This window comes from Lampetra planeri, chromosome 10 (assembly GCF_965212315.1).
Source record: "Lampetra planeri chromosome 10, kcLamPlan1.2.h2, whole genome shotgun sequence".
Taxonomy (NCBI): domain Eukaryota; kingdom Metazoa; phylum Chordata; class Hyperoartia; order Petromyzontiformes; family Petromyzontidae; genus Lampetra; species Lampetra planeri.
The window spans coordinates 7,146,045-7,164,642 of record NC_136116.1 but is presented as its reverse complement, the minus strand read 5'-3'; the positions used below and the strand labels follow the sequence as shown (position 1 = coordinate 7,164,642).

The window sequence follows — 18,598 nt, the reverse complement described above, 5'->3', positions numbered from 1 at the left end:
AATACATATAGCTGCTACACATTCTAATTTATTCTTTAACACACGGTGATCATAAAATAAAATGACAGACTGACGAACACCCAAACACAAGCACTGCCCGAGTTGCGATTCAAAGTGAAAAGGGGCTAAAATGTTCGTTCACAAAATAATGCAGCAGCGAAGGCACACAATGGTTGTCAAACACTTGGGAGTTAGTAGTGCCCTAAAAAACATAACTCTCCAGTAAACTCTTTCCAGACATCTGCGGCACAGAAGATACATTCATCCATACATACAAGCCAAGCATTGTCAAACAATTCAGTCGATGTGTACATGTTATGTAATCACATTGACAATTTAAATAAAAAGCACACAACTATTATTTTAGTGGAAAATTGGTAACTATGATGTAATGTTGGGCTCACCATACATTTGAGTCCAATGTAGGTCACGTACAACAGGTTTGATAAACAACTGAAGATAAATGCTGGAGGAATAGAACTGGAAAACGCATCGAATTATGTATACTTTGTTTACGCGAGCAGGTTGGAGTGCTTTTGGAAAAATGCACGTTGATAGGGAAAAAAGCAATATGCTGTAGCGAGGTGCATAAAGAAGAATACTGTTAACCAACGTCTCTGGCTTGCTATGACACGTGGATTAGACACGTGGAAACTGACGCAGAGAATGGGCAGAAGGCCGAATAGTGTGCAACAACAAAAACTTGGAAGGGAGCATGCTTAGAATGACATTATGAGACAGAGGATCAAAGAAGATACACAAGTTAGAGATATCTTCGTTGATTGTTTAAAATAATAAAATAACTTGGGCAGGACACATCTCGAGAAGGTCGTTAAAAGGCACTTTAAAACTTTTAATTATTATAAGTTATACTCTTTGGTTCTTTCGTTAAAGTCACGTAGGAAGAAAAATAAAATAAAACAAAAAATAATATATCACGACGTTCCGATCGCAACGCAAGCGGTCGTCCTCAGGCAGAAAAAATAATCCAGAAGTGGAACTGCTGAACCAACGAGAGAGCTGTTACAACAAGAGGTTATATATGTGGCGATGGGCAAGCAAGCGGGGTCTGAGCTGGAAAGGAATTCCATCCCCGGACGCAAGCACGTCAGTTGTGTTAATGGGAGAGATTAGGGAGAGAGAGATTAGGGAGAGAGATAATAGCATGAAATTAAGTTCCGTCGCCGCAACCGAGTATCGTCGCATATGCGCACACCAGCAGTGTTAATGGGAGATTAGCACCATGTTCATGGGAGATATTAGGCAGGGAGATTAAGGGGATTAGCAAGTTAATGTCAAGTCTATGTGTAACACAAGCTGCGGCGCTGCCAACTGCGCTGTGAGGCAAGCGCGTCCACGCAAGTGAACCACCGCAACGGTGGTCGCGCCAGTGAGACACACAGCCCATCACACAGCCAGAACCATCGATACATCGAGGGTCAGGGAGCAACAAGATTGTCATCAACCAGAGTAACGACCCAATTTCTGATAGCCTAAAATCGGTACTAGCTAGAGGGCTGAACTTTGCAGTCACCCCCAAACACATCCCAGTGGATGATATCATTGCCAAGGTTGACGTCGCCCTCAAAGGTTTAGGTCACATCCTAGTGGATGATATCATTGCCTAGGTTGACGTAGCCCTCAAAGGTTTAGGTCACATCCTAGTGGATGATATCATTGCCAAGGTTGACGTCGCCTTTAAAGGTTTAGGTCACATCCTAGCAGACGTGGCAAGATCTGAAATCTCACATTAACACCACTGCTGCTGTGCGCATATGCAGCGATACTCTTATGCGGCGACGAAAGTTCATTTCATGTTAATCTCTCTCCCTAATCTCTCTCTCCCTAATCTCCCCCATTAACACAACTGACGTGCTTGTGTCCGGGGATGGAATTCCTTTCCAGCTCAGACCCCGCCTGCTTGCCCATCGCCACATATATAACCGCTTGTTGTACAGCTCTCTCGCTGGTTCAGCAGTTCCACTGCTGGATTATTTTTTCTGCCTGAGGACGACCGCTTGTGTTGCGATCGAAACGTCGTGATATATATTTAATTTTTATTTTTCTACCTACGTGACTTTACCGAAAGAACCAAAGAGTATGGATTCCTGCAGTCACGAAAGCTTCGAATCAAGATTATTATAAGTTAATATCATATTATGTTGGTCGGCGGTCAACACTGCTGGCAGAGGATCAAGCAAAGGAGGAAATATGTGAGCAGGTTATGTTTACCGGGGAAATGGAGCGACGAAATTAGTTGAGGTGTGAAAGCCAGACGGATCGTTGCATTGCAAGACCACAACAAAGAGTAAAACCTCGAGCGAACCTCTTCATTCAGCCGTGGCTAGATTATGGCTGATGAAGATATACAAAATGAACGTGCAATAATACGTATTTGTGTTCAAGGCAGAGGAGACCAAAGCCCTTGAGGTATTTTCTGCAAAAGAATCCTGGAGGGAATGTATCAATGATGTTCATTGCCAATTCGTTTATCATAGACCTGGTGTTTACTGGAATTTTCAAAACCTAGAGATGTAATTTAATTTTGCAGGCTTCCAATGAAGTGCAAAGTCTTGAAAAACTCCTTCCTGCACCGATGTCTTGTGTCCCAATAACATTTCATTCAATCTCTTTCTAAACAGACGAAGAAACCACAACTGCTGCCGAAATGTGCAATTATTCACAAGTGATCACGAAAGCTGTAAAGCTGCTGGCAAATGCCAATATTGATGTAGGTTTATATGATAAGAAAATGCGAAGATGCACTGGACGATACGTTACTTTCCACTAAAAATGTTGATTTATGCTGACACACACTCATAATCATATTCATTTGCACCAAGATAAACTTTCAGCAGGGGCTATTAGGCCTATGCGTGCTGTGCACTGTCATTCAAAATCGATCTGCTGCTCTTATGAAGAGATCGGGTTGTTCATATGAACCTCTTTTAATCTACAAAAAGCATATGAACCTGAGCTGTTACCAGAAGCTCATTCGAAACAAAACTGTGCATTTTTAGAATAAATATGTTTATACACTCCCACAGATATCATCGTCACAGCCATGTATTATTCACTGTTGGATGAAGGCGTCACCACCCTCAGTCTTGGTGATGCAACAATGTATCTAGCTCCTGATCATCAGTAGGTGTCCATTGCTCATTCTCCACAATGTGGACATGCTCTCAGTCTTGTTCCTTTCTGTGACTCACACTCCATCGTTATTCTCAACCGCGACTCACAATCAACTTACTGCACAAGCCCACTTACTGAATTATTCTTAACAGCCAATACCTCCGATTAGCACAGTTGGCTACGTTCAACATACACACTGGGGTAAGTTCTCCAATCCAATTATTTTTAGCTTCAATATTTAAATCAACAAATCAATGCATAGCTCCATCCCTAGTAAATCCACACGCACACGGATGCACGAAGAAGCATGCGACTGTGGTGTTGAGAGATACTATTTCAATGTGGAGCGGTCAGCCAAGTAGATTTCCTTCAACACCAACTGTAATCCGACTGCTTGACCGAGCTATGGCACACCTGGCACATCACAGATGGAATGTAAACACAAACACACACACACAAACACACAATCCGTTTCTCTTCCATGCTGAACACTGGCAAAGCACCTTGGGTGGAGGAATATTTATAATTCCAACTGGGTGTTGTTTTGAAGATGTTAGGAATTTATAATAAAAAAAAGTTTAAAAAGGTGCCAACTGTGTTCTACGGTTACAAATTGTGAATCTTATTGACATTCTCCAAGACGTACAATTGCAAATTTGGTTGACATACTTGGTTCCTTGGGTGGTCTCAACTCTAATAGAGCTAGCTAGCAAAAGCGTGCACAAGAACTGGCAGTACTTGAAGCTTCTGGCCTGCACGAGCTCACATTGTTGACACAGAATGAAGAGCCACCACTGTCTCGCTCGCTCACTCGCTTTGCTTGAAGATGATTAAATTCACAAAACAGTCCTCACCAGTGCGTCACCGAGCTGGCTTGAGCTAATTCCAACTTGTGCGAGGGTAAAAGTTGGGAGACGTAATTTCAAGTGAGATGTTTGCACTAACGCTTTAGACGGAGATACAGTTTCTTGAAAAAATGGACAAGGTTTATGTTGTTATTATTGTTAATATGCTGCTATCCTTTACAAGTAGTCAGCAAACATTGCACGCATGAGTTAAGAGTCAACCCTTCACAATGATCCAAGAAAACAAATCTTTGATCAAGCTGAGGTTTTATCAGAAAAGCGAAAGACGTTAACAAGCATGCTCAGTGCCCTTCAGCAACAGATTTCACAGTTTGACGAAGGGACTCTTGAATAGTTTGGGTACATCTTCTTGGTTCTTTCGGTAAAGTCACGTAGAAGGGAAGTAATAAAATAATAAAAATAAAACATAATAAAATAATTATCACGACGTTTCGACCACAACGCAAGCAGCCGTCCTCAGGTGAAACCAGGTCTGTCGAGGCGACAGCGTCTGAATGAAACAGCACACGTGCTTGGAGCATATATATAAGCTGGGTTGGAAGGGGGGGGAAAGGGCGTCTTGACAAAAGAATTTGCATATAAAGAGGAATTTAGCTTGCATTGTGGCCGAAACGTCGTGAGAATTATTTTATTGTTTTATTTTTATTATTTTATTACTTCCTTTCTACGTGACTTTACCGAAAGAACCAAGAAGATGAATCCCTGCAGTCACGAAAGCTTTAAATCGTAGTTTGGGTACCTTTATTAAATATACATATATTTATAACACAGTGAGTTGCTTGCTACCTTCAGGGCACGAGATTAGCCCACCACTCCTGCCTATGTCCATCCTTTTATCCATTTGGCTGGGACTAAAAGTCAAGGAAAAGTTGCACCCCTGACATTGCTTGTTCATGCCAGTGCAGGTGGAAGCACCTCCACTAGAGGGAGCTCTAGAGAGTCCCTCTAGGGGAGGGGTGTTTTGGCCTACTCTTCCATGCTGTTCAGTTGCCTTGGAAGAGGCGAGTGTACTCATATTTTACCACACGTAACCCAGCGGTCGACTAACCGCGGTGAACCCGTCCACGTTGCTAGGTGTATGCACGTATGTTGAACTTCTTTCGCACCGCACGTAGCCAACCGCGCTCATTGGAGGTAATAGGTGGAAAGAGGCGGGTCCGGCTGAAGAAACTTGCCCCATTGTTTCAGCTGCCGCACCTGGCAGATGAAGCAATGGGCGAGTGTCGTTGGCGCTCACATCTCAAGAGCGGCGTCAGAGGGCAGCGTCTGTAAGAGGGTTGTCAGCAAGTGCCTTAAATCACTGCAAGAACATGAAAAAAATGTTGCTGCAAATCAAAGTAATCTGACATTATTAACTGTACATTTCTACTCATGTCAAACCATTTCCCACCTGATTTCACTGGTGTTGGACAGATTGAGTTAAACGGCTGAACAGATTGATACCGGATAAGGCAATAAGGCATTTCACCTGTCATTTCCTCTGTCAGTCCTATTGTTTGGCCAGGTGCTCATGTGCTTCACATTAATCTTTTTTCACACAACATTTGGCAAGTGAATGCACTGTGGGATTTAGGCTGTGCAAGCTTGACTCATGCCATTCACACGCACCAGTTCATAATGCCTCAGCTGTATGCATATATATACAGTACACACATACTTATGTTGGTGCATATGTGCAGCATGTATTCGAAACAACTTTTTTTAATTTAGGCAAATATAGTACTTTACACCCAGCAGTAATAGCGCATGCCGAACACACATACAGAGACCCCCCCCCCCGTGTAGTTTTTTTTTACACTATTTGGGCAAGTGCCGTTAGTGAGCAGCACCTTTAAGGCCAGCATTGCGCAGTCGGTAACGAAGGAGTCGGTGCAATGCTTGTTCATTTGTCTCCTCAGTAGCGATGTTTGCAAACCACACCAAAGGCCCAGGGACAAGTTCAGAAACTGCTTGGCACTGATGTTAGCCATGGCCGCAAATCTAGTCAGGCCACCGACACTGAACACATGAAAACTATCCTTCGCAGTTATGGTAGCTAACTAAACTGTTTGAAAGCAAGAAAAAGGATTAAACAAATGCTATATCTTGTATTGTATGTGTACTGTACTATAAAGCCTGTTGCAATTTGACTTCCTTGCGATGAATAATCACAAATCGATTATTTCATTTCTACTGCAGGAAATGTGGGACATCCAATGGCAGCCGGGTTTACTTGAACCAAATGCCTAAAAGGTATGCAAATTAACAATATTTGACTATCACCCACATGATTCTACACAGATAACATGTACATAAGACTCGATTTTAAATGAATTAATCGATTATTGCCGTGCACCACTACTTCCAATGCCTGGCCTTACAGGTGGGCGATAAGAGTGGCCACCTTTGGCATAAAGCCGCAAGGAGTACTGCAAATTCATGAGGCGAGAGACACGAGAGATGATACCCGTTGAACCAAATAGAGACACAGAGGAATACAGCCACGGAGATGCACAGAGGGACAAAACCCACCACAAACTTCTCACACCAAACCACCCTTCCACCGGGGTCCCCTACAGGCACGACAATTTGTATTCGCCCGGGACACCACGTGAGTTAAGACCGGCCTTCACACCGTCAACAACTTGTCACGTCGCACGGGCAAGGAAGCACTCCCAGTGCCAGTCATCGGCGATCTGATACCGGTTGTGTGATGTTCCCTCAACAGGTGGCCACCTAACAGGGCGCAGTGTTGGAAGATCTAGATTTGAAGCTTTCGTGACTGCAAGGATTCATATTCTTAGGTTTTTTCGGTAAAGTCACGTAGGTAAAAAAAATTAATTAATAAAAGTAAAATAAAAATAAAATAAAAATCACGACGTTTCAGAGACGGAAGCTTGTGTTGCCTCCGAAACGTCGTGATTTTTTTTATTTTACTTTTATTAATTTTTATTTTTTACCTACGTGACTTTACCTAAAAAACCTAAGAATATGTTGGAAGATCTCCCCACGCTTGTGTATGAGCTCACACGCGCACACGATAGTGGGATGGGGGGCACCGTTAAAGTGACACGAGCCGGCCTTCGCCAGCCGCGGTGCACTGCGCAACGTGGACTGGATCGTTTCTTCCCGGCCGAGTCACAGTGACACCGCTACCCAGTGGGATGCCCCTACTCATTGAAGTGGGGAGATCTACCTACTTAACACTTGCGCTCATGGAACATCTGCATGGCGAATGCAATTAGCGTCACTGCTGGATAATGCCAGATTTCCCCTTTGCTGGGTGTGCGTTAAAGATTTTAAGTATATCGTGCACAATTAGGCTTATGACCAAATCATCTATAAATGCGGCCCATCTTGTCAGATCTCGGAAGTTAAGCAGGTCTGAGCCTGGTTAGCACTTGGATGGGCAATCACTGCTATAAGCCTATAAGAGGCTCTTATAGACCACTCTGTGGGAAGTGTAACAAACCCTGTTATTTCTTAAAAGGGTAAAACCTATTCTTATTTTTCATACTTTAATACTGGCAAAAATAAGTCCCATGATGTAACAAACCCCATTCTTGTACTGTACTTCCCACATCTATGCCCTTTTCCTTCACCAACACGCACTGACCAGCTTGGTGAAGTATGGTCAAATAACCGCCACAGCCCAAACACGGAGAGGCCCTCACCCAGCAGCGATTGACATCGGGTGCTGCGTTTGTAATGTACCTTTGAATTGCTTTATATTCCTGACAAACTGCCCACTTATTGCGAGGGCGTTTCACGCACTTGGGGGCAAAAACAAGGCGAGGTGCACGTTCAACCACTTCAAAGTTCATCCGTGCACACCCACGCCATCTTCCTGGCTGATGAAACGCAGTCGCGTCCTTCACACGTCTGGCGGAGCAGTGTTGGGGGAGATGAGAGCCGGCGACGCGTGCTCGCCAATCACTCTGTCCAATTCCGTTGTGGGAGCCTGCAAGTGCGAGCATGAATGTTCCCGGTGCCTGTAAACAGCTTCACTTTCAAAGCGGCTAGGGAGTTACCCGGCATCTCCTGCCCTCTGGGATGGGGCAACGAAGCTTTTTGATCGTTCCGACAAATTGAATGTGTGCCACGCAAGGCCATCTCCCCCACCCCGCCCCACCACACAATGTTTGTTGCATGCGTGCAGATGAGCGCATTCCAATTAAAATGAGCACAGTTTTTTGTTGAAGACGCAAAACATAAACCACAGGAGTGGGTGGAGTTTCAAGGGTTATTTGAATGCTCGCTCTGGCGAAGCGTAAACGAGCACATGTGCGTTTGTTTACAAGCGTTTGTTGAACTCGAACGGGTAGATTTTTTCACTCTTAATAAGCATTACTCACAACTGCACATTTCAGTAAACGAAAACCCATTCTCATAAATTGTCAAAAGGTTTCCTGGGATTCGTATGATTCAGCGGACAATGCGTGGTGCCAAACCGGCCCATGGAAGCACAAGGACACATGTTGCAAATCCGCTGCCAAATGTGAGAAAATAATGCTTTTTAAACGACGTGCCAGTTTTCCCTCCCATTAAAAATTTCGGCTTAAAGAAAGAAAAACGGACAATGAATTGCAAGACGGATCCCACTCTTGGCCAGCTCTCCGCTCAGCTCGTGCGTGTGTGTGTGTGTTTGTGGATCAGTGGGGTTGGGGAGCGTTTGTGTAACAAGTTAGCGCGCTGCGCTACAAACCCGGCGACCCAAGTTGGATTCCCACTCACAGTTGATACCAGTGAGGATTCTCTGAACTGGCCCTGGGCCTCCCCTAGGTCAACTCAGCTTCAAATGAGTAGCTGTTGCAGTGCGTAAACATTGCCAATGGGGAGACAATGGCGACCAGGCTTGGTGCTGGCCACCCACCCTCTTGTGTGCCGTGCTCGCTAACAGCATTTGCCCCAAAAGTCTGTTAAGGGCTACACGGGGAATATCTTTATCTTTTGATTCAATCAGAAGCTTGCAACTAATTGATGTCACAATTCATCGAAATTTAAAAGTCACAATTCATTGTCAAAATTATCCCAAAAAATCTATTATTTTCGTGTGTTCATTTTTTGCCACCTTCTTTACGTTATTTATCACCGTTTTCTGCCTCTTTTGTATAGTTGTGTTTGCTCCGTTATCCTAAATGGAACATTCACTTAGCTTTTACAATAATTTGCATGGAATGTAAATAACTGATTACAATGCAACATTATTTGATGTATAAATTGTGAGAATAAAAGTACGTGAAATGTATTGATTGAAACATCATTACATGTATATTTAGTACAGTAGAAGAATATGTACACCCTATTGGACTCGCCAGGTGTGATTATATCCAAGGTGCTGTACTTATATCTGAATTTGCCCTCTATCTTCCCCCAAGAGTGGAATGTAAAAGGAAGCATTGCTTATAGCAGAACTGTGCTGAATTAATGTGTTTATAGCAAGCTTTTACAGCGACATGTAGAACTTACTTGGTCCAAGCCTTTCCCAGACTCTTGGGCTTGAATTGCGGGTTTCGATCTGCAAAATAAACATCGTGGTTTTAGTTTGGAAAGACTTCAACGACCAGCGTTTAATGCATTACACACGTGGCCCATCGTGAAAATGGCTGAAGAACTCTTATACAATGTATTAGCGCACTGCACCATGAGTTTGATTCCCAGCCATAGCTAAAAGCCCTGGTGCTGGGTCGCCACCCTTCACCAGCCACTAATATATGAAGTTTAATAAGCACATACAATAACTGTCTGTGATACGCAGTGTAATGCAATTACGGTAATCCTCGATTTTCTCTCGTAATAAAAAAACAAGATGCTCCTGTCGAGAAATTGATCTACATACGTTCATTACAAGATTGCGATATTCCCCTCGTGACCTGCTCGCAATCTGAGCGCATCTACGGAAACAGCTGCTGTGATAAACACATGATGAGAAGGAAAGAAAACCCTGCGTTGAAGTAGTCAGCATGATCTATATGCGCAACGGTCTTCCCGCAGAGCAGACGCAGGCGAGCCGGCTCCAGCACTGCTGCTGAAATCTACCTCGATGGGAGATTTAGTCGAGATAAAGCGACCGAAAATAAAACAACGGAACCGAGAGCACGATGCAAATGACCGTGCATTTAAACCACGACGAAAGCACATCTAAACTAAAAATTGGTATTTTACCAGATAAGACCCACTGAGCTATGTAGATATTTTTCTGAAGGAACCTGGCCACAAATGATAGCTCAACAAAGTGGCTTATCATGTGGGAATTTGCAGCAGCCAAATACTCTAAATGCATGTTTTTAGATGTGGAGGGAAAAACTGGAGGACCCGGAGGAAAATCCACATGACCACGGGGACAGAGACGCAAACTCCAAATACACAGGCGTCAGGGTTTGGATCAAACCCACAACCTCCTGCATATCAGACGAGGGAGTTAACATCTCGCCACCGCGGCGCCCAATAATCACGTCCGTCACAATGACTGGCTGTGCGATAAGCCGGCAGGACTGCATCCCCCTTTTAAAAAGGCAATTCAAAGTAATTTTTGAAACGTAAAAGAAAATCACAAAAAATCCCCCACGTCAACTTCACAAATTGAACGGACGGCACCGTGGAAAGTTTTGTTTGTAATGCTATTGCAGTTCACAACCGGAGTTTATTTTTACCCAGTTAAATAAATCACACCATAATACAGTGAATATATGCGTTGTCTGAAATAGGTTTTTGGCGTTTCAGCGCTGGGATATCCGCACAAGGATTTCGAGCCGCTCTTTTATCAGCTCATTGACTCTGGTCGTCTTGACTGGTTCATCACTGGAGGCTGCGAAAGGATTAAGTCAAACGTTTTGGGAAACATCGCACGTCATCTGCAATCCCTCCGTTCTGCGCCGGCTGTTTATACCAGGGTATCGGAGAAAATTACAGACAACCGGCAAACTAAGCTCTTCCTGCAAGCTTCGTTTATTTTCACAGGCGGCCACCACGCGTGCAAAGAAACACCCAAAAGACCGAGCCCCCAGGGCGGCTGGCCGGAGGTTCAGTATTGCCTTTACCAACGGGCCATTCCGAACGACTGTAAAGCATTCATTAGAAGACCGAGCTGCTTTCAGCGGCAGCCGTTTCTGTGTCATAACTTTCGTGACATCATTCATCATCCCCTTCTTTTTGGGGGAGGTGGAATGCGAGAAGCGGCAGGGAGGCCCCTTTCACAATAAGTGCAGCGCTGCAGATCGTAATCACGGGATGCAGCTTTTAGGCTTCCTCTGGAAAACAGAGCGTTGATCATATGAACAAAGTCACGGTTGAAAAATGTACAATTAAAAAGTCTATGTGGGGGGGGGGAGGTTTGGCCTAAAGTATGCGCCTCAATGTTTCCCCCGATGAAAGAACAACGGTGTAATTTTTCATTCTTATTCCGTTGGTTCAGTTACGTTTCACTGTCGGCTTTCTTGACAGATCTGCTGGATGCGGCGAGTATTTGGCAAGAAAGTTTTGGCGGCAATGCTGGAATTCCGAGAGTGAAGGTGTTGACCGTTTTACACATTTAAGCCAACAAATGCAAAAATGTGGCCTTCTCTGTGAGACTTTACAGCTTGTTTACTTGAGAACCTTGACAAAACAGTGTGTTTTGTTGATCTCGATTTCAGCGGAATACATTTTTTTCTGAAAAAGTCCGGGCTTTGAGAGCAGCGTTTATAAATATGTTGCCCTCTAGTGGCGGGGGCCACAAAAAAGTATCCAAAACATTTTGCTGGTGAATATATTTACGGCAGTAAAGGCAAAGATATGGACATAAAATAAATGCCACTTCCAAAACTTCCCAACTCACGGATAGCCTATTTGTGTTGTAAACTACAATACTGCAAAGCAATTATGAGAGTGCCTGGGGTTATGTGGCTACCCACCGAACTTGTAATAGACAATGTACATGTACAACCCTTTTGTCAATCCTTTGCTGGGTGAAGACCTCCCGATGCCGTGTGGGTCAGAGGGGTTATTTTACCCAACCTCATTACGCTGGTTAGCATGGGTTGGTGAAGGTGGGGTAACATCGATGTGGGGATATAAAAGCATGGTAAAAGGCGTTTTTATGCACTGCCCTCTGCTGCTCACAATGTATTTCCGCAGCCCTATGACAACCTGTGCACGATGGTTACCCATCCAACTACTAACCCCTGCTTAGCTTCTGAGATCTGATGAGATCAAGCACATTCAAGTGGATCTGGAAATATGCATTAAATACTGCATAAATACATACAAATGACATTTGCAAAAGCAATAAAATAAACATGCCACGAATCAGCATTAAGAAACACTTTTAAAACATAACCCCTTGCCACAATTACATTACGTTGTTTTTGTTGGTGGAGCACTTTAATTAGTGTACATAAACCCTGCGTTAAAATAAACCCACCCATGCACATCCTCTTATTTTTAAAGAAAACATTTGTGGCTTCCGAGGCTCAAATAAAAACTCCGCCTGGAGACGGAGGAGGCTCAGAATGGACAACTCCATTCTAAGTGGCCTTCCTAAAGCAAAACAGAAACCGATGTTTTAATCGATACTGCTCACTTGTCTACCAACCAATGTATCAAATAACAAATGTATCAATTAGAATGATTACGCTCATGATGTATGAACGAAACAAGAGGGCATACGAATCAATCCTATGCAATTGGGGGGGGGGGCGGCGGTGTCCTGTAAAAAGTTTATAGCCAATCTGCATACTCTCAAAAAAGGGCACTTTCTTGACAATGAGGTTGTGTGGGTTATCAAGTTTGCCGAGGATAAATCTCAATTTATGCAAGCTATATGCAAATTATCTCGTTATAATTAAACAGAACGAATGGGACTAACAACAACAGCATGGTACAAACAACACAGCTTGGGCAGTGTAATTGAGACATGATACAGTCGACACAGTTAAAATGAGACAAAAATAACCATTTGAATCGTGACCTCGAACGATGACAATTCACCTAATCATGCGCTAAGGGAGGTGAGACTTGTGATATGTGTCATGACTGCCATACTCCGAGGGATCACCCGAGGGCTTTCGGTATGCGAGGCTCATTGTCTCAGTCTCTGCTTGTGGTGGTCATGTACGGAAGGACGCTGAACACAGAAAGGAAGCATAACTCCCGCTCCCTCCTTGTGATTGGATGGATTTTCACAATTCAGGTTCACGATTGCATTATAGAATCTCTTTAACCGTCTCGTATGTACTGTAGTGTTTATTTCACTTGAATGTTGAACTTATTTCACACTGTGTTTAGCCAACCGTGATAAGCGGAGGTGCGGGGGAAGGACAACAAACTAAACACGAAAAAATTCAGTTCTTAAAAAATTAGTTTTCAATCTAGATTTAAAGGTGCAAAGCTCCAGTGGCTTCCTAATATCGGAACAGCATTCCAGACGGCCACAGTTTTGTTGTGTTGGTCTCATCTGTACTTCATGTACTATGTTTATCTTTTTTTACTGGCTGTGCTGTGTTATTCTCTCTTCGTTTATCACCATCTATCCCCTTCGTTGTCTCATTGATTCTGTCTCAATAGTTTCGTCTCATTTTTCCACCTGTGCAAAATATATTTTCGCCACTAATCTAAACTTGTGATTCTCACACACACACGACTCAACGCGTGTATCATGCTTGATGAATCTGTTACAAGACCAGAATGCAGTGGGAGCGCCGCGACACAGACGCACGCAGCCAGACGACACAAGCCGCTCCTCACCTGCTTTGAAATGAGGCATCGACTTTAAACCCGGCCAGGTGTCCTCGCTCGGGGTCCCCAGCACCTGGGATAGAGACACGCTCACACGATTGGCTTTTGTCATCATAGAATGAATGCAGTATGATGGCCCAGCTCTTCAGTAAATGAAATGATGGCTGCAGGTGAAATTAATTTAAGAGTGGTCATATCTAAAATGGCATTTTCATGTTTATATTCAAATTAGAATTTATTTTTCCCCCCCGTCGGTTGAAATGAAGCACTGTAATTTATTTTACTGTGCGCATGTGTGTGGGTGTGTGCGTACATTATATATTTCCAGAATAAAAATCTTTCTTTGTCTATCACTAGCAACATTTGCACAATATATTCAGCCTCAAATGATAGTTTTCCTTTGTGCATTAAAAAAACACCAGAAGCTATAGCACAATACATTACAGCTGTTATAATAAAACAAACTTGCATTGTAACAACGTAAATAAATATATTTAGATATTTAAAAACAACATTTTCGATTTACCAGCCACATGGTGAGGTTTCAACATTTTTTGGTCTCACGGCAGAAGCCTTCTGGGTTTTATATTCATATACCAGGAGAGGGCAGCATCACGCTCCATTGATCCCACATATTTGCAAAAATAAATTGGCAACACAACTTTGCAATTCAAACCTTTGAATAAGTCGCCAGGTGGCACAGAAGAAGAATCCTGTTAAAACGCTACTGAGATCCTTGGTTCAAATTGGTTATCCACGAGTGATTAAACCAGTTCCTAAATTCTGGTTTAATGAGTTTGTTTTAATCAGTTTTTGGTAAAAAATTATGTTGACGGTCTCAGCTCAGTCTACCACGACTGTAGTATATGGGTTCTTACTTACATTGGCATATCGGAGCTTTCAGAACTCCAACAAATTATAATTTTGAATTGGCATGGGACAAACGCATTTACAGCAGTGCAATCGAGACGGCGCACCATCTAGTACTCCACGGTGGTGAGATGTTAACTCCCTCGCCTGGTATACAGGAGATTGTGGATTCGATCCCGATCCTGACGCCTGTATATTTGGGGCTTGGATGTTCTTCCCGTGGTCGCGTTGAATTTTTTCTCCGGGTCCTCCGTTTTTTCCCTCCAGATTTGGAAACACGTGTTTAAAGTATTTGGCTCCTATATATTTGCACGTGATAAGTCACTTTCGTTGAGCTATCATTTGTGGCCAGGTCGCTTTTGAAAAAGAGCTGTATAGCTAAATCGACCTTACCCGATAAAATAAAAAAAGTTTAGTTTTGAATAGTTTTAGTGCAATCTTATACAGACTATTCTAACATTAGGTGATGCTATATTGCTTTAAGCAAGAGTTCCAAGTGAAAACTTGTTTTTGCCGTGACACCAATAGCATGAATGGAAAATGCACACGTACAGACCATTTGTCAATTCACTGCTGTATGAAGGCTTCCCCACATCATGGTAGTTATTGGACCATACTTCACCTTGCCGGTCAGCGCGGGTTGGTGAGAGGAGCATAGACGTAGGGAAATTAAAGCGAAATACAAACATTTAATTTGCTGAACTGCCCTCTGTTGACCACTACACGGCACAATGCTATAGGTGCCCATGACACAACCTGACGTCCATGGTGATCGCTCATCCAAGCACAAACCAGGCTCAAAACCTGCTTAGCTTCCGAGGGTTGACAAGACCGGGCGGGTGATTTCGTCATAACCACAAAAGTGGGATGTAATTGGCAGGGGACGGAATTAAAATGCAAAAAAAATAAATGAAAGTATAGTATTGGCAGATTAAACCTTCCTCTAATCTGCGCTGATTTACTCCAAATTGCCATTGATATCTGCATCGTGTGCGGGAGGGTGCGGGGGGTGGGGTAGAAGTGCACCCATCAGGTCAGCATACCTGTCAACCCCTAATCAGTGCCTACCTTATTACAGACTAATTCAGACCTTATTGGTCACCCAGTGCCCTTATAATTCTCAACGTTCATCCTACAAAGTCCCATCACAAGGGAGAAACACAAACATAGACTAAAAAATAGTTTTGCCCGTATTGAAACGGCTGTACGCCGTGTGGACCTGAAAACTCAATTTCCCCGACCAAGAATATGGGGTGAACAGTATGGCTTGACACGGTACGGGTATGAATGGCACGAATTTAATTACAGGTCACCGGTTTCAAACAAACCAATCTCCGGGCTCGACGTTAACGCAGCAGCAACGCCGCCGACTCAGCGGCCACCACGGGCCAGGCAGCAAGGCGTGACTGACGTTGGGTGGAATGAAATAGCACGCAGAATGGAATGATAAATTCATTAAAAAAACATGTATTGTCGTCAGCGGGTCGCTGCTACGGTGCAATGGTTAACACACCGGATTCGCAATGCAGATGTCGACGGTTCGATCTGATCTCCCGGCATGGCAGTTTTAACAACGTGCAAGTATCTAAAATCCAAACTCTACCGCACGCCGCTTGTCCACCCAGCAGCCGATTGAGGTGCAGCACCTCAATCGGCTCGGCAGGTCCACACGCAGTTGGGGTAAAGTGTGGGCCACACTCCCCACCCTGTTCACGTTCAACATTTCACTCACTGCGCCAGGCCGCGTGCGTGCGCACCAAGGGTACCACCGCAACACGAGAGCGCACTGCTCGACTCGTTTGGCCAGCGCGTTTCTTTGGGGTTCTCACCATCCAGATCCTTTCCAGCTGGTCCTGAATGTCCTTGAGTCCGGGGAAGGCAGCACTGCCTTGAATCATCTCCACGAATATGCAGCCCACGCCCCTGCGAGAGGGTGGGGGGGGGGTGCAACAAGCGAGTCGAGAGTCAACGAGAGACAGCCGACGGCACAATCTACAGAGTTTGGGCCAAAGGTTCGAGGTGGTTGGGGGGGGGCATGGGGGAAGCGACGGCGAGAGTTGCTTCGTGAACCCAGCCAACCCGGAGTTGAATTCTCACGCAGGGCCTAACATCAGCCAGGGGTCAGCGTGTCCAAACCTGCACCGATAAGCGCATGATCGAAGTGTAGTGTCAAACAAGTCCCGTGACCCAGAGATACATGAAAGGGAGGCGGTGGATTGGCAACGGACCGTGAATAATGTTAATCATTTTGTTAGCACGAGCTCACAATTCGTTTTAACACGGTGGCTTTCGCGACCAGTGTTATTTGTAATAAAGGCGTTTGGGTTAGATCGCGTTAAGTATAAATGTGTCGCACAATTGTTGAGTCTTCCACATTCTCGCCGAGGGGAGTTTGCAACCGCGTGTTGCTTCATTCATTCTCCACTAAATCTCACGTGGGCTCTGCATATAAAACACGATCTAACCCAAAAAAACCTTTATTATAAATAATATTGGTCGCGGAAGCCTACGTGTTAAACTACTGCAAAGCAAGTTAATTGCGTGGCTCGCACTGTACTGCATTTGGAAATAAAAGCTATTGTAGGAGTACAGTCAAGGAAGACTTGGTTCAAAAAGCGAGGCACTGAATGCCAATACCGCCATCTTGTGGTTCTCACTGCTGCCACAGCTAAACCCAAATGTCGTGTTGTTATTACGCAGCTGTGGATTACACTGGTCAACAAAACATATATTTCTGGCCTGGACTTTTGCAGCTGTTTTAGACTAATTTCAGGGTGCCGATTCCAAATCTGATCTCAGATTTGCTCCATCACATCTCGTTTTTATGCTATCGGCATACCCAATTTTAATTGATTTTACCCGAAATTAACTCTGTCACTTATGATTGCAAGTTGTTGCGAGTTAGTGACTGCTTTAGTGTTAAAATATGGTGCTGTATTTTTAGGATAATCTGTTTATAACATCATTTTTTGTAGATATCCACATTTATTTAATATTTTTCTTCTGCAGTTTTTATTGAAAATGCAATATTTGATATCTCAAAAACCTGATGTGATAGACAAAAACTGATGCCAGATTTGGAATCAGCACCCCAAAATTACCTTATGACCGTTGGAATACCTTATGCCAGAAAAAGTGTGTTGACCAGTGTTATTCTAACGAACTACAAAATGCCCATGGGATTTCAATACTCCACAAAATACTCTAATTCCTCCCCCCAGCCCCCCTGATAACTTTCCTGGATATCTCACCATTTTACAAAACCATTCAACCCAACTCTTCATTAAAATAGATATATATATATATAGGGAACACAGTCCAGAAATGTCGAAAATCCAATAATATTAGCATGGTGAAAATTGATGATAAAAACCATCTAAGTCAAAGGTCATCGGTAATACACAGCTCGTCATTATCAACATCATTAGTGCCTGATATCTTCCAGTCAGAAGGAGGCCTTAGTCGTCTTTGTACAACAACATACACGAAGGCAAGCTGAGCGTTGCAATCAACCGATCGACTAAACCGATGGTCAAACTAAGCTTATTACAATTCTAATCACATGTAAAATAGCGAAGATTCGTGGAGGGCAATGAGGATTGTCGCGAAATAAAACGTGAGCAACGGAAAAGCGTGACCCCACCCCACCACCCCCCCGCTAGGTCCTAAACAAAGCAAAACTCTTCCCACTGAACCCTGATGAAAGACAGATGGCCACTCGGCAACTGGCTTCCGGCGTGGAACATTCCCAGGGTCATAACGAGCACGAGAAGGCGGTCGAGAAAGTGCCCCCCGCCCCCATTCCTCACCCCACTTTCTGTTTTCTCCCGTGATGACGTGGAGAAGAGGAAAGCTGGGGGATGGGATGGACGATGCAAATAGGATGATGAGATGTTGAGGAGATGTGGAGGGGAGGGCAAAGGAAGGAGTCAGGGAGTGGGTCAGTCCGTGATGGCAAGGAGTAAATAAAAGTTTGCGCTGCTCATGTAAGACTGACTTACAAGGACACACTTTTACTAAGCTCCGCCAACCTC

At 43.9% G+C, this 18,598-nt stretch overlaps 1 protein-coding gene across 3 annotated transcripts in view; it reads right to left on the bottom strand.

Annotated features, from left to right (window-relative positions):
* The window catches only part of LOC144720944 (cyclin-dependent kinase 14-like), a 122,356-nt gene that overhangs the window by 43,509 nt on the left and 60,249 nt on the right, over positions 1-18,598 (bottom strand). For 2 of the 3 annotated variants that reach the window (XM_078598135.1, XM_078598136.1), the window contains exons 11-13: positions 16,394-16,487; positions 13,704-13,767; positions 9,450-9,498 (exon numbers count right to left, since the gene is read on the bottom strand). In XM_078598135.1, coding sequence (XP_078454261.1) covers positions 9,450-9,498; positions 13,704-13,767; positions 16,394-16,487 — 207 coding nt within the window. Of the gene's footprint in view, positions 1-5,811; positions 7,942-9,449; positions 9,499-13,703; positions 13,768-16,393; positions 16,488-18,598 lie in introns of those variants that run through there. The other variant, XM_078598137.1, reaches the window with a different exon arrangement.